At 50.8% G+C, this 24231-nt stretch overlaps 1 protein-coding gene across 2 annotated transcripts in view; it reads left to right on the forward strand.

Moving 5' to 3' along the window:
- The window catches only part of ALDH16A1 (aldehyde dehydrogenase 16 family member A1), a 47700-nt gene that overhangs the window by 6117 nt on the left and 17352 nt on the right, over positions 1-24231 (forward strand). For both annotated transcript variants that reach the window (XR_014518561.1, XM_083471782.1), the window contains exons 3-14: positions 1313-1415; positions 2863-2989; positions 3818-3996; positions 4183-4260; positions 5459-5643; positions 6266-6418; positions 7374-7571; positions 8309-8407; positions 10552-10688; positions 11511-11616; positions 11744-11913; positions 13244-13411. Coding sequence is in view for 1 of the 2 variants with exons in the window: in XM_083471782.1 (XP_083327908.1) it covers positions 1313-1415; positions 2863-2989; positions 3818-3996; positions 4183-4260; positions 5459-5643; positions 6266-6418; positions 7374-7571; positions 8309-8407; positions 10552-10688; positions 11511-11616; positions 11744-11913; positions 13244-13411 (1703 nt within the window). In the remaining variant the exon portion in view is untranslated. The remainder of the gene's footprint in view (positions 1-1312; positions 1416-2862; positions 2990-3817; positions 3997-4182; positions 4261-5458; positions 5644-6265; positions 6419-7373; positions 7572-8308; positions 8408-10551; positions 10689-11510; positions 11617-11743; positions 11914-13243; positions 13412-24231) is intronic.

Consider the following 24231-nt stretch of genomic DNA (forward strand, 5'->3'; position numbering starts at 1 on the left):
ACACTACAGCTCCCATGATTCTTGCTCTGTGTGTGTGCATGCTTTAAATGTATGTTGTGTACCTAGCCTAAGTTGAGGTTTAGCAAATTAGGCTTGAAGTGTGGACTGAACAAATTCATCCTCCCGTCCCTACACCTGGCCCAGTATTGTCTGCTCTGTCTGGCAGCACCCTGGGGGGGGGGGTCAGTGGTCTTTCCCAACACTGGCTCTCAACCAGGGGTTGAACCAAAGCATGTGGTTGGGTGTCCCTCTCCTGCCAGATTCTAGCATCATTGTTGGTCACATTACACTGATTCAGACTCTTGCCTGATCTAGCATTGTCTACTCTGACTAGCAGTGGTTTCAGGCAGGGCTCTTTTCTGACGGGAGAAGCCGGGAATCAAACCTGGGGCCTTCTGCATGCAAAGCAGATGCTCTACCGCTGAGCTATGGCCTCTTCTTCGCTTCATTAAAGAATTCCATCACTGCTGTCCTTTGCTCACTCAACCTAAAAAATAAGCTCCTTTGATCTGGTTTAGTTCCAAATTAGCTTGCACAGGATTGTGCTGTTGGTTGATTAATCGTTTAAGCTTTAGCTGATTGGATCCATTAATTAATAGCTTGGATATGTGTAGATTTGCATATGGCAGTACTTTGGGTTGTGGGGTGGGGTGGATGAATACTTCCTGTGAATTGTAACCAGCACATACCCTCCATCATTTCTCCAATGAAAATAGAGACACCCCATTCCACAATGATAATTTTACCATTTATACCCACACATGTTACTGGGGACCCCCAGCCGCTCTGGACAGCTTCCGACATATAAAAACATAATTAAACATTAACAAAACTTACCTATACAGGATTGCCTTCAGGTGGCTCGGGGATCGGATAGCTCCATACCCTCTAACATTTCTCCAATGAAAATAGGGACATCCTAAAGAAAAGGGGGACATTCTGGGATCAAATCAGAAACCGGGATGGCTTCTCTAAATCAGGGACATCCCTGGAAAATAGGGACACTTGGAGGGTCTGTGGCCATATCTTGGAATTGCTTTGTATGTGAGGAAGAATGTGGGGAAGACATCTTCTATTTGCTTGTTTAAGAAGGGCTTATGCAGCCTTACAGGCACAGTTAAACTCATTTCTTAAAAACATGTAGAAGCACCCAATTGCAACACTAAATACGGCAGCGGTTTTAAAAGCCCAGCACGCTTTTGGTGAAACATTCAAGTTTTTAAGGTCTGTTTGAAAAGAAGAAAGATGGAGTTCACAAACCTGGGTGTCCCTTTAATTTTTTGTTTTCTCTCCCCGCCCCCTTACTTTTTAGACCTGGCTGGAATCCCACGGCCGTAGTTTCGGGCATTTCATAAGCGGAGAATGGCTGAAGCCAGACGGAAGGGAGACCTGCACCACCAAGAATCCTACCACAGGTAGAGGCAGATGAGATGAGCTCCACAGCTTAGGGGTTGCCACAGAGCATGCCCTCTCCCCAAGCTTCTGCGGACAACCAAAAGAGCTTCCTCCACTGATTTTTACACCCATGGGATCTCTGTAGGGAAAGAGGCAGTCTGTGTGGGGCCTGATTTTTTAGGGCTCTAAACACTAATGTGAGCATTTTGAATTTGACTCAGAAACAAAGTGGCAGCCAAGGCAGCTGTTTTAAAAGCTAGTAACCTGTCCACTTCATTTCGGACAAATATCTTTTCCTGAGTCGTCTTCAAGAGCAGCCTCATGTAGGCAGAATTCATTGCAATAACACCACAATATCCCAAAGGTCTCTTGCAGATCATCTAGGGGGTCTCCCAGTGGATCCCAAACTGCCTTCTGTCCATTCCTGTTTCAGATGCTGTCAAATAGTCAAATTGTCAAACATATTAATATTCCTGGTTTTTTAAGAGACAGAATCTGACGCTGCTTTTTTTTTTTAACATAGAGTTCCAAAAAGCTGGGGGGGGGGCTGTCTGTTATTCTTTGTGTGAATTTTAAAGCTCAGTTCCTGTGATGTTCAGAGATGAAAAAGCTATCTGTGCAAGCAGTGGCTTGGATCTAGATATTGCCCTCCATCCATACAAGGCTTTTGATCTAGCAGTGGGACTCTTCCTGGTGGAAAGAGGCGGGGAAGCTCCCCCTTCAGTCCCCAGCACCACCTCCTACCCTGTTCCAGAGGGTCCCTCACCCAACCCTGACAACCCTCTGGAGCAGGTTTTTGGATGGCGGAAAGTGTTGCAGGGGGGGAAGGGGAATTGGCAAAGGAGCCTCCTATACCCCTCTCTTCTGAAGGTAGTAATGGTTAGATCCAAGCTGTTTATTTATATATTTGTATATCTTGGTTCTGAGAGCTCATTGGCATGGATTGGGCAGGGAAGGTTAGGATGGGCAGGGAACACATTGCAGAGCTATTAACCAAGGTAAGCTGAGACTGAAAGGCTGAGTATTGATATTACCCAGGTGTAGTCTTTTTCCAGGGGCCTAGTGGCACCTCCATTGCCCTTCTTGTTTCCAAACTGGAATGGCTGTTACTGCTTTGACCAAAATAGTGAGGACTAGAACCTTCTTCTTCTTCTTCTTCTCTCTCTCTCCTTCTTCTTTGTCTTCATCGTCGTCTTCAACTGCTGGATTCTTCTTAGCTTAAAACAGGGATGAGCAGTGGCCCTCCAGAAGTTGTTGGGCTCCAGCTCACATTAGTCGCAGCCAGCCTGGTCAAGGATACTGGGAATTGCAGACCAACAACATCTGGAGGGGCTACAGATTCCCCATCCCTGAAATGGCTTCTGCATCCTTCCTTCCACAATGTGCTGATGCCTTTGCAGAGTTGCTATGAAACCAGCCCTGGGAGTGGTGAGAGAGACCTCTTCTCCTTTCTTCCACACCCCACAGGGGATCCACTGGCCACCACCCTTCAGGGCAGCACAGAAGACGTGGACGCAGCGGTTGATGCTGCCACCAAAGCGTTCAAAACTTGGAGCCAGCTCCCTGGCCACGTCCGGGCCCGGCACCTGTACAAGTAAGTGGCCTTTTCTGACTCTTGAAAACTTTTCCTAGGCTTCTTTTGTTCCCTCCTATAAAAACTGTGCAAGGCACTTTTTCAAAGTTTGGATAGCAATAACTTTTACTCACAGTGCCCTTTGCACTTGTTAGATTCAATATACACGTACAAGGCAGGCAGGTATTACCTACGTTACTAATGTGTTATATATAGATTTATCGGCAAGACTAGCATTCTTACAGACACGGACTAATTCTCAGGCAGGCAGCGGCTGAATAGATCAGGCCTACTGCTCAGCTGCTCTTAACAACACAAAAAGACTGTTATTAGCAGGTATAACTGTGTCAATTTACACAACTGCCTCAGGCACAAGGTATCGGACCTCACAAGGTCCTTTCTTGGAATGTTGCAGCCCTTGTGAGTATCAGCCCTTTACAGTGGTACCTCGGGTTACAGACGCTTCCGGTTACAGATGCTTCAGGTTACAGACTCCTCTAAGCCAGAAATAGTACCTCGGGTTAAGAACTTAGCTTCAGGATGAGAACAGAAATCGTGTGGTGGTGGCGCAGCGGCAGCAAGAGGCCCCGTTAACTAAAGTGGTACCTCAGGTTAAGAGCAGTTTCAGGTTAAGAATGGACCTCCAGAACGAATTAAGTTCTTAACCCAAGGTACCACTGTACTTAGCATTTTGGATGCTCATCTCTCACATAAACAGGTGACCTGCTTCCTCTCTTAAGGTGTCATGGCTCCCTCTTTTTACTGTGAAACATACAAAGGCCCTTTGGGTATTCTCTGAGGCCCACCTTCACTTGACTGGCAGCCATCTCTTCTTCCCCCTCTCCCCAGCGTGGCCAGGACCATCCAGAAACACCAGCGGCTCCTCGGTCTCCTCGAGAGCCTAGACAGCGGGAAGCTGATCCGGGAAGCCCGAGATGCAGACCTGCCTTTGGTCATCCGCCATTTTTACCATCACGCCGGCTGGGCCCAGCTGATGGAGGTGGAGATGAAGGGCTGGAAGCCTCTCGGTGAGTTGGAGGGGCTGGATAGTCTTCCCAGGGCAGAGTGGGGCCTCCACCCCCCTCCTCCTTGCCCCGCCTTTCCCCGCTGAACATGGCAGCACCTCAGCTCACTGCCCCCTCCCTGTTTTTTTAACCCTACGGTTTCTAACTGTGCCCAGAGGTCCAATAAAAACCCAACCTTCCCTCCAATAGGTGTTGTGGCAGCTCTCATTCCCAGGAGTTTCCCACTGCTGACTCTGACTTGGAAGGTGTGTCCGGCGCTGGCCATGGGTATGTGAAATGGAGGGAGGGCAGTGGGAGCATCTGTTGACCCTGAGAAAAGTGACAAAAGTGGCACAGCGGTTGGACTAGAGCTGGTGGGACTCGGGTACAAATCTCTGCTCTGCTCGCCGGCCGACTTGGAAGACGGCTCCCCGGTTCTGTCAGTTTTCTTGAGCTCTAGTGACAAGTGGAGATGTGGAGGGTGGGAGAATCTCTCACCTTCCCCACCTTTTCCCCACCATTTCATACTTTTGCAAACCTTTAGCAGGCGCCCTCCCAAGTCAACGGCATAAAAATGGTTTATATTGCATTGACATGCTGGCTTATTTTTCCACTATTAAAAAAACCAGAGATGTGGAAACTGGAGCTGTAAAATATCAGGGCACGGTGTATTCCATTGGGATAACTCCTGGAACATAGGAGCCAACTCCTAGGGGCCGAGGTCCCTTCGGCTCCCCTCCCCAATAAAAATATTTCAGGGGGCCAGCCCCCCACAAAGTTGTTGAGCATTGCCTTTCAAGCGGTGTGCATGCAGCATGTCTGGTGATCGATTATTCAGGGCTTACTTGGGCCCCCCAATTTTTTATTCAAATTGACACCCCTGTGAGGCACAAGTGGCCTCTGTGGCCTGGAGTGCTTTTCACCAGTTTTGACTGGTCGCCTTCCTGCGTCCCCATATGGATGTGAACCTCCTAGTTCCAGCTGAAGGGAAAACAATGTGCCTTCTTGCAGCCCTAGCAAGCAAGGTTGTAAACAGAAAACGGGGGACCGGAATGTGTGATTCTAGTCTTTGCTCTCTTTCCTTGGTTGCCAGCACAGCATGACCAGGGCAGAGTGCAGACTACAAAGCTGGACATTTTCTTTGCTTTCTACTTCACATCTTCTCCTTTTTTTCTCTCTCTCTCTCTTCCCACACTGGGAGCCAGTGTGGTGTAGTGGTTGAGAGCTGTGAACTTGTAATCTGGTGAACCGGGTTCGCGTCTCCGCTCCTCCACATGCAGCTGCTGGGTGACTTTGGGCCAGTCACACTTCTCTGAAGTCTCTCAGCCCCACTCACCTCACAGAGTGTTTGTTGTGGGGGAGGAAGGGAAAGGAGAATGTTAGCCGCTTTGAGACTCCTTCAGGTAGTGATAAAGCGGGATATCAAATCCAAACTCTTCTTCTTCTTCTCTTCCCCTCATCCTGTCCCTTGTTTCTTGCCATATAGGAAACACCATAGTCCTGAAACCAGCCAGCACTACCCGGCTGACGGCTCTGCTCCTGGCTGAGGTTTGCGCCCAGGCTGGGCTCCCTCCAGGGGTCCTCAACGTCATCACAGGCGACCAGGGGCTGGGAGAAGCTTTGGCCTCCCACCCAGGCGTTGACAAAGTGGCCTTTGCTGGCTCTGCCGAGGTGAGTGCTTCTCTCCCCTCAGGGAAGTGGCTTAGAATAGCCCTGGTTTGGGGCCTTACAATTCCGGTATCCATTAGCCTTCAGAGAGCTGCAACATTCTGTCCCTGCGGCTTATGCATGAGTGCAGTTAGCATGCTCCTTTGCAGCTGATGAATTTGCAGAAATTTTGCTTTTCCATTTCCTATGTTTTTGATGCGGTCGCGGCCGGCACTGTTCACATGACTTCTTTCCTGCTGGGTTGCTTCTGCACACCAAGTGGAGGAGGGGCGGCAAGGTTGGCGCGGGGCAAATTCCATGGCAGAGCCAATCCGGTGCTCCTGCCAGCAGGTATTCACCACGCTAACCACTCCTCTCCCCTTCTCCACCTCAGTATGCTACAGCGACTCTGATGGTGGGAGGCCGGGTGAGCAGCACAGCCCCACCTTGCTGCCCGTTACCGATTAAACGTTGATAGAGAGTTATATGTAGGGCTTGCTATTTCCAATGCCGAATTCTAAATTGTTCGGCCTTGACAAAGTGATGCTTCGAAAGGCGGCCCATGAATATTTTAAAACAAGTGTGCCGCCTTAAATACTCACAAAGCCATGTTCTCATGTGCACGGACCCTTTGCCATCGCTTCAGGTGGGCCGCAGCCTACGCCGGGCCACCGCTGGGACTGACAAGAAGCTGTCTCTGCAGCTTGGAGGGAAGTCGCCCTTCATCGTCTTTGACTCGGCTGACCTGGACAGCGCCGTCGACGGGCTAGTAGATGCCGTCTGGCAGAACTGGGGGCAGGTAGGTTGAACTGGGGGTAGGCAGACTGAGGCCTAGAACGGGCATTTTAAAATTATTATTATTATTTATTGAATTAACATACCGCTGGGGGCCCTTCCTTTCTACCACAGAGTTGGCACCTAGTAGCCTGCGGGTCTGGGGCAGCCCCTAAATTTTGCCAGGCCTCCGGTAGGCGTTTTGGCTCATGCTGAGGAGTGGGAGCTGAACGCAGCCCTCCCAAGCCTCTCAGTCTGGCCCTCGGGATTCTTTCCAGGCCACACTCCCTCCTTCAGGCAACATTGACCCTACTTCCCACCCACCCCTTGAGTGTTTTTGCCTGACTGGAATGAAGTCCTTGAACTCTGGATAATGCTTCTTCCTTGCCTGGATGGAGGATAGAGAGGGATGTGTGTGGATCTGTGTAGAAAGAACTGTTCGCTACGAAGTTTGCTCCACTCCCTTTTTTCCTCTGGCTTGTGGCCCTGGGAAGGTTGCCCAGAAAGGAATGTGGCCCTTGGGTTTAAAGAGCTTCCTCACCCCTGACGTAGTAGGAATTCTGTCAGGTTTTCAACCATGTGGAAGAGAAAATGTTTCTCCAAAGCTGGGCAGGTGTTACCACATACAGTGGTACCTCGGGTTAAGTACTTAATTTATTCCGGAGGTCCGTTCTTAACCTGAAACTGTTCTTAACCTGAAGCACCACTTTAGCTAATGGGGCCTCCTGCTACCGCCGCACCACTGGAGCACGATTTCTGTTCTTATCCTGAAGCAAAGTTCTTAACCTGAAGCACTATTTCTGGTTAGCGGAGTATGTAACCTGAAGCGTATGTAACCTGAAGCGTATGTAACCTGGAGCGTATGTAACCCGAGGTACCACTGTAGAGTGTAACAGGGTTTTTTGGGGTGGGGGTGGGGGAGTATTAATTCGGTTTAAATCAATTCCCTCAAGATGCTGGCATTTTCCTCCCTTCCTCAGGCCCAGAGTGCTGGGTCTCAGCTGCTCCTGCAGGAATCCATTGCCAAAGACTTCATTCAACGCCTGAAGCGCCGAATGGGGCAGCTCCGCGCGGGGGACTCTCTGGACAAGGCCGTGGACTTGGGAGCCTTGGTCAGCGAGAAGCAGCGGCAGGCCATCGAGGGCCTGGTGGAGGAAGCTCGAGCGGAAGGCGCTGAGGTGAGGGGCTTGGGCCTCTTGGGGCTTCTGGAGAAGGGGGTGGTCTTTAAGGCCACACGCACACCATATGTTTAAAGTGTTGCGATGCTACTTCAAACAGACATGGCTCAGAGGATTGCAGAATTGTAGAGCTGGAAGGGACCCGAGGGTCATCTAGTCCAACCCTCCTGAAATCCAGGAATCTTTCACCCAACATGGGGCTCAAACCCATGTTCCTGAGATTAAGGGTCTCATGCATTACCACCTGAGCTATCTTGACATGGTTTCCCCCAAATAATCGTTGCGGGGGCAGGGTGTAGTTTCTTAAGGGTGCTGAGAGTTGTTAGCTGTCTCCCCTCACAGAGCTACGACTCCCAGAATTCCCTGTGAAGAGCGGCCAGTTGTTAAACCACTCTGGGAACTGTAGCTCTTGCTCTGGCGCATGACAGAGCATTATTCCAGCAGGCATTTTACAGTAGCGTTTCCGCTTCTGTTTGGTTTTATGACGATTTTATTGTTCTGTGTGATTTCTTTTCTTTACACTGCTTAGCAAATAATTAGCAGAAGCTTTACGTTTTAAAATGTGCAATTTCAGAACGCTTTTGGCATGGCCTATTCCTGGATTTTTATTTTTTTAAAATCACTTGGTTTGTAAAATATGTCGCCTCCTGATTGTTTTGCCTTTTAAAACTGTGTTATGCTCTTGGGCACCTCAGTGATGCGATATATAGAAATAAATCATTTCCCTCCCCTTTTAGGTTTTCCAGGCATGGGCATCCCTTCCTTCAAGTGGGCTGTTCTACCCTCCGACCTTAATCACCGGCGTGTATCCTACCTCCCGTTGCGTCAGGGAAGAGGTAGGAGGATGTGACTGCCAAGACTTTAGTCCCATAGTTTTCTGGTTGGTGTGAGTTCCCCCACCCCCCAAAAAAAAGATTAAGCAGGGGACATATTAGTTGTTCATAATTGTTCACTTGTTGAGCCTGTCTAGGAAATACAATTAACCAATAAGAGAAGGGAGAAGGGAGCCCTCTTTTGGCAGAAATCAGTATTACCACATAAAATACTGTTTATCAAAGAAATGGTATAGTACCTTTAGAAGAAAAGCCCCACCATGCTACTCCTTACGAAGGTTGAAGATTTAATTGCAGGTGATGAGTTAATCAAAGAGTGGTGTTGCCCCAACTTTCTCCCTCTCTTCCCCTGCTTGAAAGCTTCTGAGGGTCTTGATGTACCACTTAATAGTTTTTCCGCCAGATGTAGCAATTGCAATGCGCTGTGCTGGATGTTGTGTAATCTTTAAGTCTTATTTTTACAAGTATGCCACAAACCACCTGAATGAAGCTTGTGGACCACTGACCACCATTGGAGAAACCCCTGGTATGGAGTGAACAGAAACTAAATTGGGTGGTGTGGCCTAATGGTTAGAGGGCATATTGAATTCCCTTCCCACCCCAGTAGGCAAAGCCCTAACATGGCAGTCCACCCCTGTATGGCATCTCCCTTCAACTACCAGGGCCTGTTCCCATATTCTGTGCTATAAAAAACCCCTTAGAGTTAGCCAAAGCAAGGGGAACTTCTTCTCCTTGATGTTGACGTGGGTGGGTGTCCGCCCCGTTCTACTGACTCTCTACCAGATTGGGATCCTAGGTCCAGGAGAACTGATGGAATGTCTGTTTACAAAACTTGGTTGATTAAGAATCCGGCTCTTTTTCCATCCTTTTCTCCAGCAAGTGAAAATACGTCAATAAATTAAGTGATGGCCAATGTGAACGGCTCTCGTTCATAGAATCATAGGATTGTAGATTTGGATGGGACCACGTGGGTCATCTAGTCCAACCCCCTGCAATGCTGGGATCTTTTGTTCGATGTGGGGTTTGAAACCACAACCCTGAGATTAAGAGTCTCGTGCTCTACTGCCTGAGATGGCCTCTCCTCTCTTCCTGACAGCAGAGCAAAACCTTACTAAGGAATTAAGAGACCCACGCAGAGCAATGGCGTAAAGAATTCCTGCCTTGCAACCACAGAAGACTTTAATTTTTGAGCTCTCTGCATGCACTGCTCTCGTGCTTCCAGTCCTGTCTCTACCCTCCCAAACCAGGAGGACTGGAATCATGCATGAGTTTTTCAAGACCTTACTTGGAAAATAAATACCACCCAGGTGGTTAAGAAAGCCCAACAGAAACTCCATCTCCTCAGAATATTGCGAAAGAATGATGTCAATCAACATTTGATGATCTGCTTCTACCGGTCAACAATAGAAAGTGTCCTTTCATACTGCATCACGGTGTGGTACGCTCGTTTGACATCAGCTGATAGGAAGTGCCTACAGAGGGTGGTGAATACAGCACAAGATATTATGGGCTATCCCATGAATCCGCTGGATGAAGCAGCGGAATAATGTTGCCTCAAGAGAGTGAGGAAAATTCTCAGGGATGATTCACACCCTGGCCGGCACTTTCTTGATCTCCTGCCCTCAGGCAGAAGATATAGAAGCATGATTAGTCGCACCAACAGGGTAAAGAACAGCTTCTATCCATGGGCTGTTAGGCTGCTGAATGAAAAGATAACAACAGAGCAACTGACTTTTGGGTTTGGTGGGTTTGTGTCAGTAAACGAGGGGAATTAAGACTAAGAGAGTTGCGTGGGGGGTGCTCGTGTAATCTCACTGTATTCAAGTTGTACAAGTGACAATAAAGTATTTCAATATTCAATATTTTAGTGAAAGAGCTTTTGAGACAAGGTTTTTTCTTTTCTTCTTGTGACATTCTAGGCAGGCATAGGCAAACCCAGCCCTCCTGATGTTTTGGAACTACAACTCCCATCATCCCTGACCACTGGTCCTGTTAGCTAGGGATGATGGGAGTTGTAGTCCCAAAACATCTGGAGGTCCAAGTTTGCCTGTGCCTGCATTCTAGGATTGGACTATGCTGCATGTCAGATCCTAGAATCCTCTTCCACCCTTCCCCCTCTTGTTCAAAATTCGTTTCGTGTGTTCCAGATCTTTGGCCCCGTTCTGGTATCATTGACTTTCCGGACAGCCAAGGAGGCGTTGGCGTTGGGGAACAGCACCCCCTATGGGTTGGCTGCCAGTGTGTGGACGGAGACCCTTCCCCTGGCTCTGGAAGTCGCTCACAGGTAGGTTTTGTCACTCCAGCCTAGCTTTCCCACCCCACTAACACAGAAGTTTGCAAATCACCTGGGAGACTGTCTCTGATCTGGTCTATGTCTACAGTAGAACAAGGCGGTAGAATCATGAGGTGGTAGAGTGAAATGTTTAACTTCAGAATGCAAGTGGGGAATAGCATATTTTAAATGGTCTTCTGCTTTATTTTATTTTTAAAATCTTCCCTGCAAGTAAAACAAACAAGCAGGGAGAAAGGCTCTAGCCCAGGGGTAGGCAACCTAAGGCCCGGGGGCCAGATGTAGCCCAATCGCCTTCTCAGTCCAGCCCGCAGATGGTCCGGGAATCAGCCTGTTTTTACATGAGTAGAATGTGTCCTTTTATTTAAAATGCATCTCTGGGTTATTTGTGGGGCCTGCCTGGTGTTTTTACATGAGTAGAATGTGTGCTTTTATTTCATCTCTGGTTTATTTGTGGGGCATAGGAATTCATTAAATTATTTTTTTTCAAAATATAGTCCAGCCCACCACATGGTCTGAGGGACAGTGGACTGACCCACGGCTGAAAATGATTGCTGACCCCCACTCTAGCCTATCCTGTTCCATTTTGTGCCTAGTTTTGCCTTGCAGATAAATGCCCTTCGCCCCTGTGTTCTGATGTGGTACGGTCCATTCTGCCGCCTCCTTCTCATTCTTCTGCCAGGCTTTGCACGGACCACGCAGAGCAATGTGAGGTGTTTTCCAAAATGCCTCGGAACCTGAGTTCCCTCAGGAGATTTAAGGAGTCCTCTGTACAGAGCTGGCCTTCTCTGACCCTCTCCCATTCCGCCTCCCCAGTTTGCAGGTGGGGACTGTCTGGATCAACGGCCACAACATGCTAGACGCTGCTTCTGCCTTCGGCGGGTACAAGGAAAGCGGTTATGGCCGAGACGGAGGCAAAGAGGTTAGCTGGAGAAGCTGGCTTCATGCTGGCGCAGAGGGATCTCTGGGGTCTGGCTCTGGTTCGTTGGGGGGCGGGGATACAAAATAAAACAATTTGACTTTTCAATTTTATTATCTTCTTTGCTCAGGGCCTTTTTGAGTACGTGAGACCAAACTGGCAGGCTCGCCCGCATCCCGGCGCTGTGGATCTGGACTTCAAGACCTTTGCTACCTCACAAGGGGCTGAAATCCCCTCGGTTGCTGCAGACAGTAGAGTCCCACGTTCCTCAGCGTCTGACCTGGAAGGAAACATTCCAAAGTAAGGGTGCATTGGGCCAGATCCAAACCTCGCATTCAAAGCATGTGACTCCCCACTCCCCCCCAGAAATAACCCTGGGAACTGTAGTTTGTCGTGGGTCCTTGGAATTGTAGCACTATGAGAGGGTAACTACAGTTCCCAGGATTCTTTAGGGCTTTAAATGTGCTTTAAATCTGCCACCTAGAATGTGCCTGCTTTCACTGTATCCCCCTCCCCCCCTCCAGTATTATGCTTTAAATGTAGGGACTTGGGGTGGGGAGGAGAATTTGCTTTGGTAAAGTTATGCAGCCCAACCAGGGTGGATAAAAATAAATGATTTTTAAAAATAATAATAATAACCCATTTTTTTTTATTTAAATCAGATTTTTTTATTTAAATCAGATTTTAAAAATAAAATGCTTTGGGGGGGATCTTTCTAAAGATTTCTATTTAAGTTACATTGTAGTCCAACGGCTATTCATCAGGAAATAAGGATTTGTTTTAAGTTTTTCATATGTGGTAAAACTCAGTCTAAGTTTTTTTTTTAGTTGTTTAAGCACACCAGTTAACAAACATGGATAAATATGCTATAATGTTATTGTTTTAGTTAAATAAATTGTTCAAATTGTTATTAAGGAAATTATTATTTTTCTCCTTCCAATAAAGTAGAGAAGAAAAGTTGTCCAAATATAAATAGTTAACTTATTAAACCTCACAATAATTTCTTAAGTATCTATGTATTTCTAATATAGCAGTATAACCAAATCAGTAATTTTTGATATAGCAATAAAAACTACTCTGAAAATTTGCTATTCCAAAAATGAAACCTTCATCTGGTTGTAAATATTAAGTTTATACTAGCAAGAATCAGTCTTTCTGAAAAAAATAATGATTTAAATCAAGTCTTACTGACTAGTGATTTAAATCGTGATTTAAATCAGTTTGATTTAAACCAAATCTACCCTGAGCCCAGCCTCAACAGTTCTTTCCCCTAATCCTTTGCAAGCCCTTCCACCTTCTCTTTTGTGCTTATGCTCAGCACAACCACTGGAATGGGTGGCTTCCTGAAGAGATGAATTGAGGAGGTGTCTTTTTTTCCCCCATGGAAGAATTCACTGTGAGAATAGGGTTACACAGGCCTTTTCTTGCGATCTTAATTCACAAACTAAAAATCCGGGAATTAGGGGGTTTGTGTAGTAGGGGCTGAGCAAGAAATCTGTGCCGTTTTGGACTTTGTGACAAAAGGCGACATTCGGGAAGTGTGGCGTTTTCTCTGAACCAAGCAGCCCAGTGAGCTAGCGGCACAAAATGCTGGGCCTTTACCCCTTACCCTTCTCCTCTGTGATGGCAGTGTGGACCGAACCTACAAGCTGTACTACGGGGGTGCGCAGAAGAGGCCAGACTCCATGAGTTCCCGAGCCATCCTTGACCACACTGGCAAGATAGCAGCTTACGTGGCAGATGGGGGCATCAAAGACATCCGTAATGCTGTGGAAGCCGCTCACAAGGCTGCTCCGGGGTGAGTCTGAGCAGGGGAAGGAGGTGGGAGGCAGAGGAGAGCCAGTGCCTCAATGGGAGTCAGGTAAGCAGGGGGGCCTTCAGGGTTGGGCTTGAGGGTTTGGCCCCACTCAGCAGAAAGGGACCCCAAAACGCAGACATTTTACCATTCAAAGAAGACTGCCCACATTAAGTCCATAAAGGCCTCTTTCACGTTATTGTTGTTGTTGTTGTTGTTGTTGTTGTTGTTATTATACCTCTGGTTACGAACAGGATCCATTCCAGAGGCCCGTTCGCAACATGAAAAGAGCACAACACGCAGGTTGTGATTTGCTGCTTCTGCGCATGGGCGTACAGTATGTCACTTTTTAAAACAAGAAAACCCCACTTTGATTAATTATCTGATAACGAAGCATATCCTACAAGAGTAACAAGTCTTTAAAATGTCTTAATTGACGTGACAAGATTGATTTGCTATGAACTGCTCTGTTTACAAGAACAGCAATTATGCATTGTGGTGCTTCCAAGGGAGGCCAGGGGGCAGAACTCTCCGGAATTGTGATTAGGCTCTTGTGAACAATTTTGGCACATGCACACAAACAAAAAGAGGCAGGCGAATCGCTCGTGGCATTGCGGCTCCTTTGTTTGGCCAGGTGTTTCATTTCTTGAGTCAGAGACAAGTTTTTCTTCGCCGTGATCTTGACAAACCAACAGAGGCAACAGTCTTTGCCATATTATTGGGGAAAGATTGCCATCCTGCCCCTTGAGTCAGTTGGACTGGCCTCCTCCCCACCTCCAGGCTGACAATGGGTGGCCTGGGTTTTCAGAAGGGCTTCCTGCCCCCCCTGCCCCCCCTAACCTAACGTACATAGGCCTGGCTGCCTCCTGCTGAATCAAATAAATTGGTTCATCTAGAGGTGGGGAACTGGATCCATGCAGCGGGTGGGATTGTTCTCTCCCCTGCCAGTGCAGGCCAAAATCCAACCAATTGCCAGTTGTCTGATGCCACAACCAGGTGATCTTTTGGATCTTTCAAAGCCCTCTGTGCTTTGAAGCTGCAGGGGCAGGAGGCTACTGGTCTTCCGAAGCTCTCTGATCCCCAAGCTGCCATACACAGAGCTTTGTGCAGGGGCTTTGCTGATTGGCAGTGCCTGCGAAAAGACGATGGCAGTCGCCTTTCAACTGAGCCATGTTTTCACCTGTCCCAAACCTCAGGTGTGTGGCAGGCTCCGGCCTGTTCCCCTTCCAGGCATTCTGAGTCATGTCTGCAGGGTGCTGACAGACGTGCAAGTTGAGAGCCTTGCAAAGGCCTGTTTCCTGATCGCGTGTGTCAGGGGTTCAGGAGCAGAGACGCAGAGAAGGGAGGAGACAGAGAGCGAGGGGGAGGAATACGAAGGAAGGATGAGTGGGGATGACGACCCGAGATCACCGAGCCTGTCTAGCGAGTCCGAGGATTCCCAGAAGGGAGCGCCAGCAGCCAGAGCAAGGGGGGAGAGCAGGGGGACACCCCAGGAAGAAGGGTCCAGAGAGGGATCAGAAAGCAGCAGTTGGAGATCGGGACCCACGTTCCCAGCCGGGAGCAGCAGGGAGAAAGGGGACCAGATATCGGGCTCCGGAGACTTTCAGAAGGAGGGAGGGCATGAGTCAGGAGTAGTCACGCCCACCTCGGGGAGCGAGGAAACGATCAAGAGGAAAGTGGAGAGTTGGGCGCGCGCGCCAAGTTCAAATGTAACGGAAGCTGGCGCAGTCAGCAGCCCAGAGAGTGAACCGGGTCCCAAAGCCCGCCGGAAGGAGGCGGAAGGGTCAGGGGGGTCCGCGTCAGAAGAGAGTAGGAAGGGAGAGACCCAGGGGGGCAGGAGGACCCAGAGACGGAAGGAAAGGCGCAGGAGGTGGAGCAAGGCTAGGGTATTAAGCTGGTGCGCTAGAGGCGGAGACTCAGACGGGTCTTCGTCGTTCTGACCTAGAAGAAGTAGGGCTGCACGTTGCAGTTTGGAAATGGAACCTGTAATCCAATAAAGACTCTTTGAAACTGAACGCTGGCTGACTTGGTCCTATGTGAGCTGGGACTGGGCGGCAGCCCTGACATTAAGACCCGTCCCTCAAGCTTCTGACACCTGATACCTCGCAGCGGAGACAGAAGCAGCTGGAGGAGGGGATCGGTGTGTGGGAGCAAGCTCACGACGGTTGGCAAAGATGACGGAAGCAGAGAAAGTTTCAGCGCTGCAACAGGCAGTTACCCAATTGAATGCGGAGGTACTGGCATCCAAGAAAAGGGAGGAGGATGCGGCAGCCGCCTACCGAGATTTCCACGCCAGGTTTGAAGCATGGGTTAAGCATGGGCAGCCAGGACCCAGACCGGAGGGGGTTGGGTTGGCACGGAGAGCAGGAGGGCTGGTGGCTCACTTCGATGGGAATTTACAACAGTACCCCAACTTTCGAGCAGATGTGATGTGCGCACTGCAACTGCTGGCAAAAGACTTTAGAGATGAGGAAGAGAAAGTGGGGTTTATACTGTCCCATTTGCATGGGGATGCAAAAGCGTGGCTGCGCAATTTGTGGAGGGATAAAGATCCGGCGCTTCAGAGTGCAGATGCCTTTATCAAAGCGATGGATGCATGTTTTTTGTCTACCATTGATGTGGATCTTGCCCGACGGGAGATTCATGGACTGAAACAAGGGAGGGCGAGCGTCCGGCAGTACCACGCCCGCTTTTTTGCGCTGGTCAGTGCATTGGAATGGGACCGGGACTCGCCCCCAGTCAGGGACCTGTTCTGGGAGGGTCTCAGCTCTGCTGTGAAGGATGAAATTGCGAGGGGGGAGAGGCCCCGAAGCACGCAGGAGGTGGTCCAAAGGGCGCTGACTGTGGGGGTGAGGCTGGAAGAACGTCCATGGTGCAGAGATGAAGGACGTGGAGGGCGCGAAGCAGCGAGAAGTTTCTCTTTCGTTCCAAGGGAAGCAGCGCGTGCGCAATCCACACCTCCGCCAGGAGGGGGAGTGGAACCTATGGAAGTGGGAGGCGCCAGGGCTCAGTCAGCTAGCAGAGCCTCTGCACCGACAGCAGTCAAGACTAAACCTCCTAGAGGGACCAGGAAGTGTTACATATGCGAGAGCCCTCAACACTTGGCGAAAGAGTGTCCCCAGAGGAGCTCCAAGCACACTGCAGCCTCCGCAACGGTGAAAGTGGCCACGCAATGCAGCGAAGCCCAGCAGGGAAACGACGATGTCTGGCTGGAGACAGAGGCACTGGGGCCCAGCCAGACGCATCAGTGAAGCAGTCCCCAGCGATATTGCAACCCATGGACCCCCTCCCACCCAAACCAGTAGTGCAACTCACAGCGTCTCTCCAGCTACCCAATGGAGTCACCATCGAAGTGCCGCTTTCTGTGGATTCTGGAAGCAATGCAGACTTTATAGCACAGGATTTTGTGGAGCAGCACGCTATAAAGCTGCTGCCTGCCACTCTGCCCCTGCAAGTCGTCACAGTGGATGGCAGAGAGTTGCTAGGGGGGCAGGTGGTGAAGCAGACGCCACCAATGGTGATGCAACTTGGTAACCACAGGGAAGTCATCAGTTTTAATGTCACCCGACTGTCGGACACGCCCATTGTGTTGGGCATGAGTTGGCTGGACAGGCACAGTCCAACGCTGGCTTGGTACCAGAGACAGCTGATCTTCGGCTCCTCTTACTGCGCAGAACACTGCATCCTGCCCAGGCAGGAGGGGGAGGAGGAGGACTCACAACTGCAGTTGGGAACGTTGCAAGCAGTTCCCCACAAATACGCGGACTTTCTGGAGGTCTTCTGCGAGAAAGAGGCAGACAAGCTACCACCGCACAGGCAATATGACTGCAAGATTGACCTCCTGCCAGGGGCGACGCTGCCGAAGGGGAAGCTATATTCCATGTCTGAGGACGAACTACAGGAACTCAAACAGTTCATCGATCACAATTTGCAGCGCGGTTTCATCCGGGAGTCCAGCGCAGTAGGGGGCAGTCCTGTTTTCTTCGTGAAGAAAAAGGACACGCCCCAAAAAAGATTGGTCGTGGATTACCGCCTCTTAAACAGAATGACCAAGCCCTCCGATTTCCCTATGCCCAGGATTGACGACCTGCTGGCGACGGTGCGCAAGGGACGCGTGTTCACCAAGTTGGACCTGCGAGGAGCGTACAATCTCATCCGCATGAGGGAGGGCGATGAGTGGAAGACAGCCATGTTCACGCCTCTGGGCACCTACGAATACAGAGTGATGCCGTTTGGTTTGCAAAACGGTTCTCACTGTTTTCAAGCTTTTATGCATCACGTGTTGGCGGGACTCCTCTACAAGAAGTGCGTCTGCTTTCTGGATGACATCCTGATATTCTCTGACTCGCAGCAAGCACACGACCAGGACGTTCGGGAGGTGCTGAAGAGGCTGCAGCAGCATAGACTGTACGCCAAACTGGAGAAGTGCCAGTTCGACATGACGGAGGTGGATTTCTTGGGTTACAAGCTGTCGGACAAGGGGCTAGCCATGGACAGCGCCAAGGTTCGTGCGGTGTTGGATTGGAAGAGCCCGCGCAACCGGAAAGAGGTCCAGAGGTTTGTCGGATTCGCCAATTTCTATCGCAAGTTTATCAAGGGGTTCGCGATGCAGACGGCAGCTATTACGGACACGCTAAGCTCCAAGAAAAAGAAATTCATCTGGACGGAGCAGGCGGAGCGGTCCTTTCAGACACTCAAGCGTCTCTTCGCGTCGGAAGAGCAACTGCTGCATATCGACCCCAGCAGACCGCTGAGGGTGGAGACAGACGCGTCCGATAGAGCAGTGGGAGCGGTACTGCTGCAGAAGGACCCGCAGGGGGTCTGGAGGCCGGGGGCGTTCTACTCCAGAAAGCTCAGCAAGTCGGAGCAGAACTACACCATCTGGGATAGGGAGCTGCTTGCCATTCATGCAGCTTTCAAGGCGTGGAGGCACTTCCTGATCGGCGCCAAGCACACGGTGCAGGTCTGCACGGACCACAAGAATCTGGAGCACTGGCGCACGGCTCGGTTCCTGAACCAGAGGCAGATCCGTTGGGCGGAGTTCTTTGCTGACTTCAATTTCCGAATTGAGTACGTCCCGGGCGACACCAACATCATGGCGGATGCCCTGTCCCGAAAACCGCAGTACCTCGAAGAGGCGACGCCAGCGGCGGCCATGCACATCTTCGCGCCAACAGCGTGGGCGTGCGCTTCAGCCACAGTAGACCTGGATGCGGTGCGACGGGCGTTGACGGACGACTCATTCGCGCAGGCGAAGATGGCAGAGGTGCACAAGGGCACGGCGAAGGGCGACGAGTTCCAGATACGAGACGGCTTGCTCTTACGTAAAGGGGCCGTCTACGTGCCGGGAGACGAACTTCGCGCCCGGGTACTGCAGCAGCTGCACGACGCACCCACGGCCGGGCACTTTGGCACAGAAAAAACGGTGGAATTGGTCGCAAGAGACTTTTGGTGGCCCAGACTGAGGGGGGAAGTCGCGGACTACGTCGCGAGGTGCGACACCTGCCAGAGGGCCAAGCCGGTGCACAAACCACCGGCGGGACTGCTGGAACCGCTGCAAACGCCGTTTGAACCATGGGAGAGAGTGGCCCTGGACTTTGTCACGGATCTACCCAGCTCGAGAGGCAAGACAGCTGTACTAGTGGTGGTGGACTTGTTCACCAAGATGGCACATTTCATACCGTGTGCGAAGGTGGCCACGGCAGAACAAACAGCCAAATTGTTCATAGATCACGTGTTCAAAGTGCACGGGCTGCCGCAGTCTATACTGTCCGACCGCGGACGCCAGTTCATCTCGAATTTCTGGCAAAAGCTGATGGGCTTCCTGAATGTCAAGATCAACCTGACATCGGCAAGGCACCCGCAGACCAACGGGCAAGCGGAGAGGGTCAATGCCATCATGCAGCAGTACCTGAGATGCTATGCCAATCAACAGCCTGCGACGTGGGTGGATTACCTGCCGCTCGCCGAATTCGCCTACAACAACACGAAACACGTATCCACAGGGGTGACGCCGTTCTTCGCCAACAATGGGAGGAATCCCAGAACCTTCCCGGGACTGGACAGAGTGGGGGAAGGGGAACCACAGACGGCGGACGCTTTCGCATCTGAGTTGCAAGAGGTCCACGATCAACTCAGACGGCAGCTGGAGCTGGCGAAGCACGCATACAAGGTCCAAGCTGACAAGCACAGGCGAGTTGGCGAGGAGATCCGAGTGGGAGACTGGGTCTGGTTGGCAGCCCACGCGGTGCCGACCCGATCGTTAGCCAAGAGGAAGCTAGGGCACAAGCAACTCGGTCCATACCGAGTCGAAGCGCAGATCAACCCGGTGGCTTTCCGGCTGGTGCTACCAGAGGGTTCCAGGATGCATCCGGTGTTCCACAGGTCGGTGCTCACTCCCTACAGGGCACCGCACAGGTTCCAGGAACCAGGAACGGCACCGAGTCAGTCTCCGGAGCGGACGGAGGTGGGAAGATTGCCACAGCAGGACCCCATCAACGAAGTCACGGAGATTTTGGACTCCAGATGGGGGGAAGACGGAGTAGAATATCTACTAGCAAGGGAGGGCACCCGGGCCAGTACTAATAGCTGGGTGCCGGACTACGCCTTGGAGGAACCCCTGCTCAAGGATGAGTTTCATGCCCTTTTCCCACACAGACCTATGCCACCGGGCTTCTTCGACGACTGGTTGTTCACGCCCACGCTTTCCTCCAGCACGTTCCATGGCTTCGACTCGGAAGGGGAACCCGCACCGCGCACACGTTCCCCAGAGGGGTCACCGGAGGGTTCGGCGTCCGACAACTCGTATTGGTGGGACGATCGGCCAGAGGAGCAGTGGCGCCGGAAGTGGCAGGAGACACCAGGTCCAGCGACAGACGCAGAGACGGACATGGACGTTTGCGGGGAGGACCTTGGTTTCGAGCACGGCGGCACCGAAATGGAGGCGGAGGAGACCACCGTTGACGAACGCGGGGAGGAAGACTCGGAGGTCTTCAGTTGGCGGCCAGCAACGGGGAGCGAACTGTATCCGACATTCACTCCCGTGATGACGGAGCACCCACCAACCACCCTTGAAAGCGGGGAGGGGGGAAGGGGGGGCTTCGAGGGGGGGATGGATGTCAGGGGTTCAGGAGCAGAGACGCAGAGAAGGGAGGAGACAGAGAGCGAGGGGGAGGAATACGAAGGAAGGATGAGTGGGGATGACGACCCGAGATCACCGAGCCTGTCTAGCGAGTCCGAGGATTCCCAGAAGGGAGCGCCAGCAGCCAGAGCAAGGGGGGAGAGCAGGGGGACACCCCAGGAAGAAGGGTCCAGAGAGGGATCAGAAAGCAGCAGTTGGAGATCGGGACCCACGTTCCCAGCCGGGAGCAGCAGGGAGAAAGGGGACCAGATATCGGGCTCCGGAGACTTTCAGAAGGAGGGAGGGCATGAGTCAGGAGTAGTCACGCCCACCTCGGGGAGCGAGGAAACGATCAAGAGGAAAGTGGAGAGTTGGGCGCGCGCGCCAAGTTCAAATGTAACGGAAGCTGGCGCAGTCAGCAGCCCAGAGAGTGAACCGGGTCCCAAAGCCCGCCGGAAGGAGGCGGAAGGGTCAGGGGGGTCCGCGTCAGAAGAGAGTAGGAAGGGAGAGACCCAGGGGGGCAGGAGGACCCAGAGACGGAAGGAAAGGCGCAGGAGGTGGAGCAAGGCTAGGGTATTAAGCTGGTGCGCTAGAGGCGGAGACTCAGACGGGTCTTCGTCGTTCTGACCTAGAAGAAGTAGGGCTGCACGTTGCAGTTTGGAAATGGAACCTGTAATCCAATAAAGACTCTTTGAAACTGAACGCTGGCTGACTTGGTCCTATGTGAGCTGGGACTGGGCGGCAGCCCTGACAGTGTGCATTTGCCGCAAGGTCGCTTTTGAAAGGTACTTCCAGGCTTCTTTAAATTGGCCTTGCATATCGGACCTTATGCATGCAAAGCAAGGGCTCTACCATTGAGGCAAGGCCTCTGAAGGTACCACCTTGCAGCAGTGGAACTGAGCCTGAACAGTGCCTGGGCCTGGGGATTTGCAGGTCCATTGTTCCATAGCACAAGGAAGGTGAGATACAAGCAGGGATGACGCGTCCTGTTTTGCCGCCCTGCCCTGTGACACTTGATCTGCTGCACTGGCGCAGATTTCTCCTGATGCCGCATGATTTTGGCGACATCTAGCCAGAAATCAGCGCTGATGGCAGCAACTGAGGCACCATGGAGGTGCTGTCCCTACCTGAGGCAATGGCTTTATCCCACCTAATGTCTGGGCCGGCCCTGGGTGCAAGTGTAGGAAAAACCAAAGGAAAATCCAATTCCAAAACATCTCCTTCCTCCAGAACATTTCTTCCACATAATGTGGACGCACATAGCCCTAAACGCCCAAATAGCCAAAGGAATGCCTTTCCTTATTTATGCTGGGCTTTCCTATCTAGGACAGGGTGGGAAACTTGTAGGCCTCTGGAAGTTGGTGGGTGAAAACTCAGCCCCGGCCAGTGTGACTAATGGCCAGGGATGCAGGGAGCTTCATGGATGGATGGTTATTCGTTTGGTACACCGCCCTTCCTCCCAAAGGAGCCCAGGGCAGCAGACAACAGATGATAAAACAGTAAAAAAATTATGTGTAAGAGAATGCAATGCAGCTGCAGGCAAAAGACGAACTCAGTTGAAAAGCCTTGTGGAGAGATGAAGGCAGTAATCCAACATCATTCTTCTCTATTTACTGGCACGGGTTGGGGAGAGATACGCCTGGGAATCCCTATACTAGTAAAGTAACTTGGCTGGCTTTGGGTTCTACGCAGAGCGCCTTATAATAATAATTATTTATTTATTTATTTATTTATTTATTTATCTATCAATATATCAATACACTGCCCATCTGGCTGGGTTTCCCCAGCCACTCTGGGCGGCTCCCAACTGAATATTAAAAATAATACAGCATCAGACATGAAAAACTTCCCTAAATAGGGCCGCCTTCAGTTGTCTTTTAAAAGTAAAATAGTTGCTTATTGCCTTGACATCTGATGGGAGGGCGTTCCACAGGGCAGGCACCACTAACCAAAAAGACCCTGTGCCTGGTTCCCTGTAACCTCACTTCTCGCAGGGAGGGAACCACCAGAAGGCCCTCGGCGCTGGATCTCAGTGTCTGGACTGGACGATGGGGGTGGAGTCGCTCCTTCAGGTATACAGGACCTCGGCTGTTTAGGGCTTTAAAGGTCAGCACCAACACTTTGAATTGTGCTCGGAAACGTACTGGGAGCCTTGGGCAGGGGATGGGCTCTTTCAGCTGCTCTGCCTCAGAGCAACTAGGCCTGAGAGTCAGCACCAAGGTAGACAGACCAGCGGTGTGATCTGGTGCAAGGCAGCTTCCCCAGTGCATAATGGGAGTTGCAGACCCCCGGGCCTTTGTCGTTTTCCCCCAGAGGGCCTTTTTCTCAAAGATGCTGAGCCCAGGGGACTTTGCTCAGGTGAGAATCTCAAAGTCCAGCAGCGCCAAAGTGGCAGCCGGCCAGGTGGTGATGTAAGCCAGCTGCAGATAAGGCACGAGAGGAAACCGGGGGGAAAGGGAAAAGGAGGTTGCATTGTGCTTTGTTTCATGATTAGCATGATAAGGTGTGCGTTTTCATTGGTTTTTATTGGTCTGAAAACTGCCTAGAGGACTTTGGTCAACGGGGTGGTCTGGAAATGAAATAAAGTGGGAAGTGGGAGGAGATACGGCAGGCAAATACACCTGCTGGCTTGCCAGAGCTGCTCCGTTCTCAACCGCAACATCTCATCTCTCGCAGGAGGCTGGGCTAGCAGCCTGTGTTCTCTTCTGTTGTTTAGGTTTTTTTAACAGCATCACCAGGTGTGATGCAAGTGGACAGGCCCCTGCCCTGAGGAGTTTACAGCCTAAAATTTGATGCCTATGGAGGAGACAAAGAGAAAAGGAGGGAAGTAAACCGAGGAACGATATGCCACTGGTTTTGGTCCTTTTCTTAAAATAAGGATAAGGTGACACCCATAGTCATTGATGGGCCTGTTCCCTAGTAGTCTGCAGCCAATGAACCTGCAGTCCAGCCTCAGACGCCGTATGCTTCTGAAAACCAGGTGCTTAAGACAAACGCTGCAAGAGAGCGCTTGCCTCCCTGCCATACCTGTCAGGCTTCCCAAAAGCACCTGGCTGTGGTCACACTGGGAATCTGGAATCAGAACTTGATGGACCAGGGCAAATTTCACGTCATGTCCCTAGTTCGGTGTGATGTGCTGAAGCCTCAGGCTCATCTGCTCCTTCCTCTCCTCTCGCACACGAGGTGGTGTTCAGCTACGTTTTATTCAGAGCAGACCTATGGAAATTAATGGACCTAACTTGGTCATGTTCCTTTATTTCAAGTGGGTCTACTCTGAGGAAAAAAACTGTTGAATATTGCCCATAATGATTAGCTCCCTTCTTTCCAAGTTTGAGCCCAACCATGGTTTGCCATTTCTCCATACCCAGCAAACAATGGTTTGCACGTTTCCTGGCATAGAGCTTGATCCTCCATTGGTTCGCCATTTGCGGGATGAAATAGGAGACTGCAATTTGCCTCAGACCAGAAAAAGTGGAGGAAGGAATTTCCATGTGTTGAGGGGCTGGGGGAGAGGGTGGCAGGCTTACACCAGGTTTCTTTCTCCAGCTCCAAACCATTGCTATTATTATTATTATTATTATTATTATTATTATTATTATTATTTATTACTATTATTATTTATACCCCACCCATCTGGCTGGGTTGCCCCAGCCACTCTGAGAGGCTTGCAACACATATAAAAACAGCTGGATGCTGCCTCTAA

The sequence above is a fragment of the Podarcis liolepis genome (genome assembly GCF_965112155.1).
Source record: "Podarcis liolepis genome assembly, chromosome: 13".
NCBI lineage: Eukaryota > Metazoa > Chordata > Lepidosauria > Squamata > Lacertidae > Podarcis > Podarcis liolepis.